Source organism: Rhineura floridana, chromosome 4 (assembly GCF_030035675.1).
Source record: "Rhineura floridana isolate rRhiFlo1 chromosome 4, rRhiFlo1.hap2, whole genome shotgun sequence".
Classification (NCBI taxonomy): Eukaryota; Metazoa; Chordata; class Lepidosauria; order Squamata; family Rhineuridae; genus Rhineura; species Rhineura floridana.
In genome coordinates, this window is record NC_084483.1 from 137,889,263 (window position 1) to 137,906,404 (window position 17,142).

At 42.4% G+C, this 17,142-nt stretch overlaps 1 protein-coding gene across 1 annotated transcript in view; it reads left to right on the plus strand.

Moving 5' to 3' along the window:
• RYR2 (ryanodine receptor 2) overlaps positions 1-17,142 on the plus strand; it is a 725,812-nt gene that overhangs the window by 184,660 nt on the left and 524,010 nt on the right. Inside the window, exons 8-9 of the mRNA XM_061624580.1 lie at positions 2,956-3,055; positions 11,752-11,848. Of these exons, the coding sequence (XP_061480564.1) occupies positions 2,956-3,055; positions 11,752-11,848 (197 nt within the window). The remainder of the gene's footprint in view (positions 1-2,955; positions 3,056-11,751; positions 11,849-17,142) is intronic.

The following is a 17,142-nucleotide window of genomic DNA, read 5'->3' on the forward strand; positions in this document are numbered from 1 at the left end:
CCCCCTCAAACTAACCTGCAGAGGGGAAACAGGTGAGGGAACTGTCTATATGCAAGCAGTTGCAATACAGCTATCAGTCGACCAGCCCCTGCTGGGGCAAGGGCAAGCCATTCTGCTTGCCCCTTACTCCCGCCTCACCTGTAGGTGAGCAGGGGAGCCTTCCCACATCACCACCACCCCGGGCTGTACATCTCTGGGTGGATGAGGTAAGTTGGCCCCCAAAGCAGCCCATATCCTGCCCCTGGGCCGTAAAACCCTGACAGACAGGCCTCTGGAGCCACCACTCACCTCCAAAGGTGCCTAAGGGGGGCACCTAGCTGTCTTTACCTACTTCCCTTCCCACACCTTGCCACACAAGTGACCAGACAGCCTAAACCAACTCAGGGAATTAAACTTAACCTTGTTGAATTAGCCAAATTATCTGAAACAACCTATTAACTCTGACACCCCCTAACCCGATTCCATCCCACCACCACAGTGTGGAGTAGGCAAAAAACCTGCCCGCCAACCAGGGTGGGCAGTACAAATTCCTACCCGGCCCCAAAGCAACCCAGATCACACCATTGCAACGGGAGGGCAGGGTGGGCGTTGCGCGTCAAGAGGAGGACTAAGGGGGCGGCGTGTGCTTAAATATGCCCTGATGCTCCTCCCCCATGCAGCATGTCACATGCATACTTTGTGTGTGACGTGCGACTGCTGCCCTCACCTGCAATGGTGACCGGAGCTTCCTCCCTGGCTGCAACTGCTCCCTGCCCGCTCAGGCTGTGCCCAGGCGAGCGAAGCGGGACATGCACGGATATGTGATGAGAGGAGACGGAGGGGAAGTTCTGTTGCATGATCTAAATGCTTTCACTAGTGTAACTGTTTAGTTGGATACCCCACAGTGTGCATATGTAAAGGGCAAAATGTACTTCCCTTTTGAAATTGTGGCTTCCATGCAAAGAAGAAGGAGCAGAGAAATGTTAATAGCGTGTTTCACAACTGAACTAACAGACAGGGTCATAATTTAAGACAATTAAGTCAAGGGTCAGCTGTATCACTGTCTTCTAATACCACTTTATGGGATCTATTTCTCCAAGAAGGAGAGGAGATATAGAAACACTGTGCCTAGGTGGCACAGAAGGATACCAGGATCAATGTTACTGAAGGCCACTGCAAGGTCCAGAAGAACCAATAAGGTTGCACTCCTCTTATTCATTCCCTGGTGTAGGTTATCTACCAGGGCAACCAAAGCTGTTTCCCTCCTGAACCAGACTGACATCCAGATAGAATGGTTCCAAATAATCAGAATTTTATTGGATTGGATAAAAAAAGAATAATCTCTCCCTTTTGTGAAGTTCAGGAATACCCCGCTATACAGACCTTCACTTAACGTACACTCGCTTTTACGGACATACTCCATACTCCACCATGCCCCTGTTTACGTACACTTGCTTCACACTTACGGACACTTAATGGTGCGTGGCGGTGGAAATAGATGCGATCGTGCCACCGCAAATCAGCTGGGAGGTGCGATTGTGATCAGCTGAGAAGTGTGGCAGCGCAGCAGCAGAGGCTGTAGCGCAGGGCTTTGAGGCTCCGCATGAAGGAGAGGTAAAAAAAGTTTTAAAAGGTAGTGCTTCACTTTAAGGACATTTCCGGTTTACGTACTGGTCCCATTGAGTTCGTTAATGCGAAGTATTCCTGTAAAATCAAAACATAAGATGCACTAAAATCAGAAATGAAATGTCATATATTACATTGACAGACAATCATTTTATACACTGATACACATATCACAAAGGCATGTAATAACATTATCAGGATTACTATGTACTTGAATATGATGGCCATTGAAACCAGAAATTAGAATATCATCTGTATTAATTTTCATTTTTTCTGACTTTGTTAAGAAGCAAGAGAAAACTTCAGAATTTCTTCCTGAAAGAATTATCATATCATTAGTTTGAAAATGTCATTTTATTAAGAAAATTCCAAATAGAATTGTTAAGGGATCTTTTCAATGCATTATACCAGGGAAATAATTTAAAGAGGGTAGATGAGGTAGAATCATTTTAACTTGGTAATATCCAGCGTTCTTTGGTTTGTTAAATTTGTTAACAGTGTTGGCATCTAGATGTGATGTCCAACACATTTAGTTGGTGTTAATTAAATGTTTGGAGGTAGTAGAAAATGTGGGATCCTTTTCAAAATTCCATAGCTTAACTATGCACACCATGAAGAAGTACTTTTTTTGGTCTGTCCTGAATTTTCTGACATTCAGCTTCATTGGATGTCCATGAGTTCTAGTGTTATGAGAGAGGAAGAAAAGCTTTTTTCAATCCACTTTCTCCATGCCATGCATTATTTTATACACTTGTCATGTTACCTCTTACCTGCCTTTTCTCTAAACTAAAAAGTCCCAAATGCTGCAACTTTTCTTCATAGAAGACTCGCTTCATCCCCTTGATTTTTTCATTGCCCTTTTCTGAACCTTTTCCAACTCTAAAATATCCTTGTCAGATTGAGGTGACCAGAACTGTACACAGTATTCCAAATGTAGTAACACTTAATACTGAACTCTAACTGGGACATAAGAAACTTAAACGGTGGACAAGACTTAAATGGACAATTCAAACAGCAAGACATCCACCTGTTGTAATTATTGTGAAGACTACATAAAATGTGTACTATGTCAATGTGTGAATGGAACTGTCTTCTGCTTCCTCTCAATCCCCTCTGCGGTCTTCCATGCTTCCCAAATCTGCTCTGCAGGGTTGGGGGACTCTTTGGACAAGATTTGGATGGGCTGCTGAGGGCTGCAGGAGGGAGGAGAGGAAGGGGAAGTTCTGTTGTACAAGCAGAAATCTACTTCCATGACATTAGATTTCAACCCATATGTAAATACAGGTTGGTGATTGTATATTCTTGTAGTATAATCTAATAATGAGCTTTCTCTTTCTCCTTTGGTTGCAGCATTTATCTTATGGCAATGGCAGCTTGCGAGTTGATGCAGCCTTCCAGCAAACACTGTGGAGCGTAGCCCCAATCAGTTCAGGAAGTGAAGTAGCTCAAGGTAATACTGATATAACATAATAATGATAATTGTACTGTACATTTGTTCTTTCAGTAATAATGGCCTCAAAAAATCCCTGATATTCTTCTGTTTAGAGATTGGAGGAAAGTAGGACAGATGGTAATGCCACATGTCATACAATCAGCTCTACTCAAGGATACTTGGAACTGATCTCATAATATGCAAAATGAATAAATAAGGAGAAGGAATGCAGTGGATGATAGGCAGGTGGTTGTGTTGGTTTCTGATTTTTCTGGTGTTCTCTTAGCCACCCACCCATACATTCACTAATAGGCAAAAAAAAACTTGCAGTTTAAGAATGTACCTATAGCCCACAGATATTTCTATCAAACTTTAAAAAGCAGGGAAATTGGACAGCTATAGTGAATGCACCAGGGGAGCAGGAGACCTGACTTCCTCTCTGAGATATTGGACTGCCCTACAAATTTGTCAAAATGCAAACACCATTTGGGTTGGTCTTTCACAGTCCAATCCACTTCCTGTGTAGCTTGAAAGAATTTGGTAACATGTGCCTCTGAGCATATGGTGAGTGGTGGCAACACCTGCAATCAGCCCAAATAATAGAAAGAAGACATGTGCTGTGCTCATCTTGTTTAGCAAGAGTTCACCTGGGAAACAGAGACCCAAAGGAGTTGGGACTGTTCTCAGAAGCAAAGAACCTCTTTGGGGTGCTGAGGTCAAGGGACCCCAGGGGGACAATCTTTGACAATGACTGCCTCACGTGAAATCAAAGTCTGGTGTGGGTGTGGCCCCCTGATTAGGCAAGCCAAGCAGCTGTGAGTCTGGCTTTTAGAACACTGACTGTTGGTTCTTACTGAGCATGCCCGACATCATTCAGTTCAATGCAAAATTTAATTAAAAATCAGCCAGGCATTTTTTAAACTTTTCACTGCAGAAGATGAAGGTCAGAGTATGGGGCAAGGTCAGTAATAGGATTACAGGTCCTCTGTGAACATGGCTGATTTTTAATGAATTTCAACAGGTTATGAGAACTCTGGCACAAAAAAGTCCAAAAGGGGTCTGGGATTTTTTTCTCCCTTTTTAGACTTTGAACTCTCTGTTCTCTCTGACTGTTTTGTATATCACCATAAAAATTTAGAGGGTTGTTAAGCAAGCGTTTCTTAGTTCAGGACTATAAGTTTTGTAAGGTTTTGTTTTGAAATGAGCTTATGGGAAGCATCAGAATGGCATGGGGGTATTTTCATTTTAAAATTGTGGAATGTGAAAAATCCACACTGGCTATAGTATACAGGTACTCTTGTGGCTTTATAATCATTCATCATCTTGCTCAGTGTCTGCTTTTTTTACATGTCACAAAATCAGTATTGGGAAAGTGCACATTAGGGCTGACTTGGATCTGATTTTACTAATGTGTAAAAATACACAGGGGAAATCACGGATTCCCTTGTCATATTTTCTACATAACTGAAACAGCGATAATATATACAAAGCTGTTTTGAGATTTTCCATGCAAATTAAATCTTTTTAATTCATTTCAGTTCATTTCAAAATTTTTGCTTTATAGCATAGGTTATCACGATATAAAACAATAAAACAGAGGGGATGGATACAGTACAACTTGTGAGAAATAAAACAGAATTAAGCATAGATCAATAAAAAGCAACTTAATTAAAACCTGGTAGTTGACCCTTCAGTGGCATAATTACGAATTCCAGCCCAGTCAGTTGTTTACATTTAGATATAACTTGAAGACTACATTTAGAAATTACATTGAAGATGATATTTAGATGTAAATTGAAGACTAGGACCAAGATGCATCCAAACTCAGAGGAAGGCAATGGTAAACCACCTCTGAATACCTCTTACCAGGAAAACCCTATGAACAGAGTATCCAAAATGCAACATGAGATAGTGCCGGAAGATGAGACCCCCAAGTCAGAAGGCACCCACCGAGCTACTGGGGAAGAACAAAGGACTAGTACGAGTAGCGCTGTGACTTATGATGCAGCTGGGTCAAAGCTGAAAGGAAGCCCAGAGGCTGTTGCGCACAAATGTGAAAGGAGCGTCCGGTGTTGTACGATGCACACAATAGGAACATGGAATGTGAGAAGCATGAACCAGGGAAAGTTAGAAATTGTCAAGCAAGAAATGCTTGGTGTGAACGAACTAAAATGGACGGGAATGGGACATGTTCAATCAGGGTTACAAAATATTTTATGCAGGAAATGAGAAATTAAGAAGAAATGGGGTTGTTTTATTCATTTATTGGTGATCACTCGTGCCCAAGTAAGATTGTCTTCCAAGATAAGGTCTTTAACATTGGGTCCGTAAGTGACTGTGGAGGCCAATTCTGGATCCATACAGCCTCCCACGGTGAAGACAGAGGTTTCCAGATGGAAGATGGTAATGGTGAGGATTTGCTTGACGTGCCTTCTGCTTATCTTGTTTGTCCCTTTTGCCCTGTACTCGTGCTTCTTCAAAGTCCACAGCACCTTTGATAATGGCCGACCTCCAATTGGGACGCTCTTGGCCAAGGCTTCCCAGTTCTCAATGCTCATGTTACTTTTTTTATATTAGCTTTGAGAACATCTTTAAACCTCTTTTGCTGTCCACCGATATTCCATTTTCCATCCTTAAGTTGGGAGTAAAGTAGCTGCTTTGGAAGATGGTGATCAAGCATTTGAACAACATGGCTGTTCCAGTGAAGTTGATGTTGGAGGATCATTGTTTCAACACTGGTGGTCTTTGCTTCTTCCAATATGCTAACATTAGTCTGCCTATCTTCCCAAGATTGGGAGCAGTGACCATAGTGCTATTAAATTAAACATACATGTAAATGGCTAATTGCCAAGAAAATCCAACACGGTCACATTTGACTTCAAAAGAGGAAACTCCAGAAGAAGGTGTAACCTCCTTTTTCTTCCTTCAATTGTCCCTCTCCTGCTCTTTGAGTTTCTTGGAGTGCTGCTATGTCAATATTAAAATGTCTCAACTCCCTCGCTATGGTGGCAATCCTGCGTTCAGGACGTTCACTATCTGCATTGTCTAGCAATGTCCATATATTCTACGTTCCAAAGATCATTTGTCTTTTGCGACCGCTAAGTGGTGACCCCACTGGACGCGGTGATCCAGTCAGGGAGAGAGATGAGGCAGACTATGTTTATGGCACCTTTTTTAGCCCCCTCCCCGTACGGGTGAGCAGAGTGGATCCTTTATAGGACTGCTCATTCGTGGATATAGCTGCCGAACTACTCAACTGCCTCGGTCCTTGAGCCAGGACGACTGAGTCTGTATCCACCGCTCATGTGCCGGTCCATGACTAGGGGCTTCTGGATTTCACAGTCCTGCCCCCGTCACCATCTGCTGATCGCAGTGGAACTTTTGTTTTGTTTTGGTTGGAAGACACCTGTGCTTGAATTTGTTTTATGTGGGGAGATCAGTGCACAGCGATCAACACACAATCTTGACACAAAAAGGCTTTGATCCAATGACATGGATACCATGACGATTGGAAGTCTTTTATTTGCTGCATCCTTCATCCGCCTTCACAACCGTTGTAACATACACATTGTTATCCTCTGCCTGTTCTGGCATTGAGGACATTCTTGGATTGTTCTTTGTCTGGTTCCCCTCCCTTGACCTTACTGCCCTGGGTGACCCTGATGGGAGTACATGACTCCCGACGGCATCACTCATAGGGTTCATTGGAACACACAAGCCCACTCACCACTACAAGGTGATGATCCAGCGAGGGGTCTACTGGGGAAGAACAAAGGACAAGTACAAGTAGCACTGTGACTAATGACGCAGCTGTGTCAAAGCTGAAAGAAAGTTTAGAGGCTGATGCACACAGATGCGAAAGGAGAGTCCAGAGTTGTACGATGCACACAATAGGAATATGGAATGTGAGAAGCATGAACCAGGGAAAGTAAGAAATTGTCAAGCAAGAAATGGAATGTATCAACATTACAATCCTTGGCATGAATGAATTAAAATGCAATCAGGCAACTACAAAAATTTTATGCAGGAAATGAGAAATAAACATGAAATGCAGTTGCTCTAATAGTGAGAAGCGATGTAGCAAAAGCAATTAGGAGCTATAATGCAAGGTCTGAACGTGTTATATCAATGAGATTAAATAGGAAACCTATTAACACAACCATCATCCAAGTCTGTGCTGCAACGGCAAACGCAGAAGAGGAATTGGAGAGATTTTATGCAGAAGTACCAGAAGAAATTGATCACACACCAAAACATGATGTACTGATGATCATGGGGGAATGGAATGCAAAAGTAGGGAACCGAGAACAACTAGGAATTGTGGGGAAGTGGGGCTTAGGAGATAGAAATGAAGCAGGAGAAAGACTTAATGAATTCTGTGAAGCCATTAATTTGCTTTTTGTAAACACATTTTTTGAGCAACCGAAAAGACAACTGTACACATGGACATCACCAAATGGTCAATATAGGAATCAAATTTATTATATAATTAGTAGCAGAAGATGGAGAAGTTCCATACTTTCTGTGAAAACAAGACCAGGAGCAGACTGTGGTACAGATCATGAACTGGTCATATCAAAAATCAAAATAAAGCTAAAGAACAACAACAAAGCAATCATAATGCCAAAATAACATCCCAGAAGAATATAAAGTTCAAATAAGGAACAGATTTGAATCTTTAAACTTAGTTGACAGAGAACCAGAAGAACTATGGAGTGAAGTCAGAGACATTATCAGGGAAGAATGCAAAAAGACAATACCTCTAGTTAATAAGAGAGGAAGACCTCAATGGATGACTGAAGAAACTCTTAAAATGGTTAAAGAAAGAAGGAAAGCAAAAGCAAAAGGAGAAACACGGTCAGAACCCTAAATGCAACCATACTGCGATTAGTACGTAGGGACAAAGAGAACTATTACAATAGTTATTGTATAGAAATAGAAGACGACAACAAAAAGGGTAGAACAAGAGCCCTACTCCAAACGATTACAGAAATGAAGGGAAATTTAAACCACGAGTAGGGATGTTGAATAGTCAACAGGGGAACACACGGACTGACCATGATGAAATAAAAGGAAGATGGAAGCAATACACTGAAGAACTCTATAAAAGAGATGCCAGGATGACAGATTCATTCACGGAGGAACTGTATGAAGAACCAGAAATTTTAGAATGTGAGGTGAAAGCTGCTCTTAAAATACTTGGAAGGAACAAATCACCAGGACTAGATAGCATACCAATAGAGCTGTTACAAGCTACTGAGACTGAATCTGTCCAAATTTTGACAAAAAATTGTGAACAACTATGGAAAACTAAACAATGGCCCACAGACTGGAAGCGTTCCATATACATCCCAATTCCAAAGAAAGGGGATCCCAGGGAATGCAGTAATTATCAAACTATTGCCTTAATATCCCATGCAAGTAAAGTAATGCTCAAGATTCTACAACAAAGCCTCTTGCCATACATGGAGCGAGAAATGCCAGATGTCCAAGCTGGATTTAGAAAGGGAAGAAGCACCAGAGATCATATCGCAAACATAAGTTGGATAATGGAACGGACAAAGGAATTTCAGAAGGAAATCACCCTGTGCTTTATAGATTACAAGAAAGCCCTTGATTGTGTATATCATGAAAAACTATGGAATGCTTTAAAAGCAATGGGGGTGCCAGAGCATCTGATTGTCCTGATGCACAACCTTATACTGTGGGCAAGAGGCTACTGTAAGGACAGAATATGGAGAAACCGAGTGGTTCCCAATCGGGAAGGGTGTGATACAGGTGTATTTTATCACCCTATTTGTTTAATCTATATGCAGAACATATCATACGGAAAGTAGGATTGGACCAAGATGAAGGAGGTGTGAAAATTGGAGGGAGAAATATCAGTAATTTAAGATATGCAGACAATACCATACTACTAGCAGAAACCAGTAATGATTTGCAACAAATGCTGTTAAAAGTTAAAGAGGAAAGCACAAAAGCAGAACTACAGGTGAGCATCAAGAAGACTAAAGTAATGACAACAGAAAATTTATGTACCGTATATTCTGGCGTATAAGACGACTGGGCGTATAAGACGACCCCCAACTTTTCCAGTTAAAATATAGAGTTTGGGATATACTCGCCGTATAAGACTACCCCTGCTTATGACATGCAGGTACTTAGCAGGAAAACTGTCACTTATAAACTTATAAATATTAATATTTGGATTGTCCAGTTGTTTTGTTTTTGTGCCTAGGAATTACCACCAAAAACTGGGGAAAGATGTGAGAAATCTTTTTTTTAAAAGCAACATTAAATGCCTAGACTCTAGTTTCCAACACTATGGAGTATTAATTGATTGATTAAGAGAATTTATATCCTGCCCTTTTGCTGTTAAAAACAGAGCTCAGCACAGCTTACAAATATAGTAAAAACAATAAAAATACACAATCAGAGGAAAACAAGCCAAAATGTCAGGAAAAGGAGTCTTTCACACCACATGCTCAGTTCTAAATACTGTTGCAGCAAGTTTTACAAGTTCCTCCAGTATTCCACTGGTGCAGGCACTCAGACATTCAAAGTACTGTATGTTTCTTAGGTTTTATAAAAGCAGAGCTTTGCTTAACTCAAAATTTATTCTCCCTTTGATAACCACATCTACACAGGTTCCACCTCCATACTCAAAACGAAACTGAGCCTGGAAGTGTACAACAACCCCACACATACCTTGCTAATTCGATTATCAATGCCAGGATGTCTGTCTTATCGACTACTCTCCTGCTCCCCCCCCCACACACACACCGGGCATCATGAAAGACCCAGTCCTGGGCTCAGAAAGAAAATAAATATCTGGTCCTCTTCAAAGTATTGATAAGCCTCTTGTTTTAATTGAAATAATAATTATAAATTCTTGTTCTTATCACTAATGGGAGTTAATTATCTTGCATATGCTGCTGTTGCTTCTATGGCTGTAACGGAGTGAGGTTAAAGATAAGTGAAATGCAAATAGGAAAAAAAAACACAGAAGGCAGTAACACTTTCCTAAATGTAATACCATACCAACCACAACAAGATTCCTATAAGGCAAAAAACTAAGCATCTCACAACCAGTCAGGATTCCTAACCAAAAACCAAAAATATGATAAATGAAGAAATATTTATATAAGCATAACTATCAAATATATTTATTATTTACACAAACTGTAAAGATATTTATAGTGCAATCCTAAATTTATTTATTCAGAAGCAAGTCCCAGCGTAGTCAATGGGGCTTACTCAAACAGGGACAGAAATGCAACCTCAAGTGATAAGCAACTTCATTCACACAACCCAAAATTCCGAATCATGCCACTTTACACTGTTTTGCAACTGTTTATACTTGTTTTTATGGTTATTGGATTTTAAATGGCTTTATTTCTTGTTGTGAGCTGCCTTGGTTTCCAACCCTACCTCACAGGGGTGTTGGAAAGACTCCATACACACACGCACACACTGCAGATGTATAAATACATACAGCCCATATAATAGTTTATTGTCAAACCAATTGGTCATTGCAGAAAAATCAGTATTAGTTTCCTGCAGAATAAAAACTGCAATACCTAAGTAAGCCCTGCCTACTTGCTTTAAAATAGGACGTGGGGGGGCAGAAAGAGAACACAAACACAATTCTTTTTTACATTCACTCCAAAGTCCCATTGATTTTCAGCACATTCATAATCATGTCTACTCAAAAGTAATTCCTACTGAATTCAATAGGATTTACTCTGGACATATGGGATTAGCACTGTTTTTACCCCCAAAAGCAAGTATTGGGAAGGTTTTCAAAACACTGCCCAGGATCTGACTCCTACACACAACAGGGGGAAAAACGGAAATGTACATACCTACCCAATTTATGAGATTTTCAGATAAACAGGAGGGGAAACCACCATTTTCTGGCCTCGCAATTGTAGACACTGCCACCAAACAAACACTTCACTGATTGGCTGAAATCCTGAACGGGCGGGGTTAAAGCTACGAAGTGCTATACAGTAGTTTAAAAAAAGATTTAACCGGGGGGGGTGCCTGACGTTTTTATATATATCTCGAGAACCGCACCACCTAGAAACTTAATTTTTTTTTTAAATGAAAGCTGAGAATCCGGGCCACCTAAGGGGCTAGCCAGGCGCCGGGTGGCATGCTTAGAATCCGGGTAAAACCCGGCTATCTGGGCAATATGGCAACCCTAATAAGACAACACCCGACGTATAAGACGACCCCCGACTTTGGAGAAGATTTTCCAGGGTTAAAAAGTCGTCTTATACGCCAGAATATACGGTAACTTTAAAGTTGACAATGAGGACAAATGGGTACCATTTTTAACAGACCACTTAGTGCACTTACTGTTCTAGACATGACTTCAGAGAGAGCCTTCATAAAAGCTACATTTGCTCAAGTCACCTATTGTTTGCCAATCAATGGGGCCTCCAGAGGTTGCTGTGAGGAAAAACTTGTATGCATGAAGATATCTCATTATTGCTGTGATTTTTTTTTGTATCTGCAATTTCTTTTCTTCGTAATATAGTCCTTGTAAAATTAAATAATCACCTCTTCCAGAATAGGGGGGAAAATCAAAACCAGTACCAAGGTATCATCAGGATACTTTGAAATTGGATGAAGGCAGAGCTATTTGCAGATTTTGAGCTTAGTTTAATCCTAACGTATGTAACATTTGCCTTTTCTGTTCATTATAGGTTACCTGATAGGAGGTGATGTGTTGAGGTTATTACATGGTCACATGGATGAATGCCTGACTGTCCCTTCAGGAGAACATGGAGAAGAGCAGAGAAGGTATGAAATATGAGAAAATCCATTTTGCCTTTGAAAACTGTACCTTTGAATCTTACCAAAGTTTCTAACAACTAATGTTTCTTTTAACAATTTTATTATAACAGTTATCTGCATGCCATTCACTTAAATGGTGTGTGGTACTATTAGGATCCTTATACTGGTCAGTGGTTTACATTTAACATGTTCTGCAGAAACTGTAACGTTGTGTTGTGTCCCCATGGAATGGTGAGCCAGCGGCTCCATGTTGTAATCCATCACACTGATAAACATTTCTCTAATTAGTGTAATAAGAAAAAAATCTGGAAAAAGAAACATTTTTGAACTGTAGTTTATTTCTGTTAAGATCACAAAATGAATTCCCTATTAATTTTTTTACAACTCCAAGGTTTAAAATTAAAAAAAAAAATTAGGAAATTAAACATTAAAGACTGGTCAAAAGTGGAAAATGGAATCAACACCAACAATGGAAGAATGGCTATTGAAATTAATGGACTTAGTAGAAATGGATAAATTGACATGTCTACTTAGAGAAAAATCGACAGATACATTTCTTAAGGAATGGAAGCCTCTCTTAGACTTTTTGTTGAAAGAACAAAATAAAATGATGATACTGGGATTTGACGATTAACTAAGACAGCCTATGGAGAAAAGGGATTCTGTATGTATACATTAAGGGACAGGTTTGATGTATATTATATACTTATAGCTGATCTGCGACAAATCGGAAGTCAACTATTTTATTTTTATTTTTTGTTGTATGTTTTTTTGACTTTGTTTTGTTTGTTTTTTTGAAAAATTTGAATAAAAATTATTAAAAAAAAATAATAATAAAAATTAAAGACTGGTCATTACCAAAGACGTAATATTTCTAGATATCCCAAATGACTGTGCCTGCGATAGTTGATCATGGAACTAATCAGAAAGGAGGCGACCATAGACTTAATCATAAGTGGCACTCAGGATATGATGTAAGTGTTGTTGAACTGATTGGTAACAGTGATCATGATGCTATCAAATTCAACATACATGTACAATTGCCAAGGTAGTTTTAACACAGTCAAATCTGATGTGAAAAAAGGAGCCTTCTAAAAATTGAGATTGGTAAAAAGGACCTTGAAAGGGAAAAGTCAAGAGGGTCAAATATCTGTAGAGTGCTTGGGGATTATTCAAAACCACAACAATAACTCAGGTAGAATGTATACCACAGATCAGAAATCATACCACTAAGTAGGGATGAGATCCTTTGGCTGGTGCCAATTCAAAAGCATTCTGTCAACCTATTAGGGTGGTATAGATGAGTTCATTTTTGTCCACAAGCTACTTTTACCAGTTTTCCCCTCTTTTGAAAGGAAATATCAATATTTTAAAAAGAATATTAATATCAATATTTTAGACACAGATTTTTTTATTAAAATAACCTTTCTGAAAATAGCTGCAGAAAATCACTACATAAAAATCCAATCTGCAGTGATAGTGAATAAGTGAATTAATAGAATAATGGAAAATTTGGTACCAAATCCTAATTAACTAGAATTGCAGCCGAGGGTTGAAATAAACACACAGACACAAAGGCTGGGTTGAACTAAAGGCCACTTTATTAAATTTTAAACTTACCCCTTAAAATAACCTGCAGAGGTAAAACATAGGTGCGGGAGCTAGGTTATAATTGATGTATCTAATTACAGCTATTGGGCCACCACCCTTGTCCGGGCAAGGGTGAGCCATTCTGCTTGCCCCTACCCCCCACCTCACCTCTAGGGTGAGTAAGGGGGCCTTTCCACATCACCATCCCGGGCCGTACAACTCCAGGTGGATGAGGTAAGTTGGCCCCAGAGGCAGCCCAAATCCTGCCTCGAAGCCATACAGCTGTGAAGGGCAGGCCTCTGGATCTGCCAATCACCCCCAAAGGTACCTAAGGGTGCCACCTAGCTGTCCTTACCAGCTTCCCTCCCTGCACCTTCCTGCCACAAAAGCTGTCCTTACCAGCTTCCCTCCCTGCACCTTTCTGCCACAAAAGGGTGCCAAATCTCTATTTATCAATGCCCAGGACATGCCGTGCCCCAAAAAGAATATTGAAGTGGAGACATTGAAGGACGAACGCCCTGACCAAACACATGACATTGGTGTTCTTGGATGTAACAGTGGCCTGAACAGTGGCTATATTATCGCACCAAAAATAGATAGTAGAATTCTGTAGGCTAACGGCCCACAAGTGCACTGCCACTACAATAGGGAAAAATTTGAGGAAAGTTAAGTCTCTAGTTAACCCAGCCCAAACCCAATCTTCAAGCCAGCCACCCTTACGCCAAGAAGTGCCAAAAATCACCCTAAAGCAAAAAGACCCAGCTGCGTCTGAATGGACCTGCAGCTCCTCCTCCAGGAGGCATTCTTCTTGCCAGAAGGACATTCCATTAAATCCCTGAAGGAAGGATGTCAACACAGCTAGACCGGTGTGCAAGGCAGCCGTCACTCGGACCCTACGATGAGGCCAAGACAGCCCTGTCATGGCGTCGTACACCCATCGCAGGAATGCCTGCCCGGGTGCAATAACCTTGCAGGCAAAGTTCAAATGCCTGGCCAGCTCCTGGAGGGTGGCAAGGGAAACTTTCTTTGTCTGAGTCACATTGCCAATCCTCTCTCGCAATGCATCGAGCTTGGCCCTGGGAAGCTGGCAACACTGAGCCCCGGACTTAATCTCGATGCCCAGAAAGGTAAGTACAGGTGAGGGCCCCTCAGTCTTTTCAGTGGCCAAAGGGACACCCAGCTCCTCAGTAAGCTTGTAAAATTGGGACACAAGGTAGTGGCACTCACTGGAATTCTTACCGCCCACAAATCAAAAATCATCCAAACAATGCACCACAAAGTCTAACCGGGTTCGCCTCCTGAGGGCCCATTTCAAAAAGGAAGTGAAACACTCAAACACTGAGGAAGAAATTGAACAGCCCATTGGCAATGCATGGTCAACATAAAATTGACCTGCAAAGGAAAAGCCTAGCAACTCAAAATCCTCTGGATGGACTGGCAGGAGTAGAAAGGCAGACTTAATGTTGCATTTTCCCATAAGGGCCCCTAAGCCGCAAGAGCGCACCATGTGCACCGCAGAATCAAAGGAGGTGTAGCGAACTGTGCACAACTCCCCTGGAATAAAATCATTAACCGACATACCCTTGGGATAAGAAAGGTGGTGTATAAGGTGAAATTCTCTGGCCGCTTTCTTAGGTACTATACCCAGGGGTGAGACCCGCAATGAAGAGGTAGGGAGGGATGGAAATGGACCCAGCACCCAACCAGCTTGAACTTCCTTCTCAATCTTTTCCTCAACTGTGCCTTCAAGCCCCACAATCGACTTGAGATTATGAGACATGAAGGCTATCTGAGGGCCCGAATGTGGATCTTAAAATCAAAAGAAAAGCCTCATAACAAAAACTGAGCATCCTTGATGGATGGTTACCCCACCAGCAGTGCTCTAAGAGCATGCAGTTTAATTGGGGAGGGCCCCTTTTCCTGCCGCTGCCGCTGGAGGAAGCTGCCTCCTACCACCCTGGGACTCCCTTCCCTAGCCCCACCCCTAAAGGGGCAGCCCCGTGGGCAGCTGTTGAAGGAGTGACCTTCCCTACTTAAGGCCACGCCCCCTGACCTGGTTGCTGAGTCAACTTTCTTCACACACTGCAGAGTAAGCCTAGGTAGCTTAGTTAGGGAATGAAATGCATTGCCTTTGATGCTACTCTAATAAAACAGGGATTAATTCCAGCCTTGCCTCTGTTTCGTGACTCTCACTCTGGGCAGGACACCCTTGGAGCTATACTCCCAGCACAGCAGGTGGTGTTGAACCCCTGCCCCACAGTTAAGCAGGAAGACTGTACTACCGGTTGCCTAAGTAAGAGGTGCCCATTGTCGCTCCTGTCCCCTGTCATCAGCCTAGCAGCTGTCCTAAACTGGAGCCGTAATCTGGCTCCTTCTTGTTCCATGGTAACGTCGTATCAAAGGCCGCCCTCATACGAAAGGTGTCATCATATGACAACCAGACAGAGCCCGTAAACTCCATGTAGCCCCTGTATATGATGTCTAGGTATTTAAGAAGCAACGGGCCCCTCCGAGGCTGCCTCTGCAAAATAACTCCCGAATATGTCAGGTAGGCAGGCAACCAATTAGCCCAAGTCCTGTCCACCTTTTGTGCTTGGGCCGTTCGTACTCCCTATCCTCCCCCTTCTCCTTATCCTTTTTGGGAGGCTCCCTGTAGAGAAGAGAAAATGGATCTACGTATTCCCCCTGCCAATTTTTTTCTTTTGTTGTAGGGAGCAGATGGAAACCCAGAGGTGCTGACGTCTCCCCAAAGGGAATGGTGCTCTCCGCAACTGCTCCCAATGGGTCCTCCACATCCGTGGAACTTGCTGAAGCAGAGGGCTGGTTCATAACAGTGCCAGCAGTGCCACTCACCGGCATGGGCTGGCCTGCTGCCTGGGGCTGCCACACCTGCTTGCAAGCTGCCATAAGTGTCAGTTGGGAGTGTGCCATACCATCCGCTCCCTGCGTGAACCCCTCAGTAAACCTCACATCGCCTGCTACAGGGGGTGAAAAAGTCCAAGCCTGGCCCATGGGCCAGTTTGGAACCCCCCAAGGAGGCAGCCCCCACCCCTGTCAGCTTCATTGTAAAGCTGCATAGCCTGCTGCACCGCCGGATGTTGGTCGGAGGTAGACGGAGCGCTCACCTCCTCCCTCACAGGAGCCGTAGTACACCGCTAGGTCCTGTGTTCAGTGCATCCAGCCATGCTAAAATTAATTCCAAAGCACTGTGATTAGCCCCATCATTGGCACCTTTCTTACCTGCCTGGGCCTGTTTAGTTGGCTGGGCAGCCAATGGCCCGGCAGCTTCCCTGGCCTGCATATTCTCATTTTCCAGCACCTCCAGCTGGGTTAAGATTGCAGCCAGTGCCCGGTCCTGCACCTCCTGGTTGCCCTCCACAGCTGGTAGAGGCTGTTTGGGAGGTGCCCTGGGGGCCTTACCTTTACCTTTAGGACCCCCCAATCCCTTCTTCGGAGGCATGTCTGCTTGTTGTATAAGCAACCAATTAATGATAATAATAACAAGAATAAAACAATAATAGCAAGAATACTGATAATAGCAATGAGTATACTCAATACTAAATGAAATAAAGAGAGGCAGGTTTATTGGTACTGGCCCCAGGTAGGGCCATGCAAGCTGCGTCCTTGCTTAATGCAACCCTAAACCAGCCTCCAAATGCCCCCCCACTTGTAGCCACCAGGCTCTAATGGTGCCAAAAAACCCAAAATGG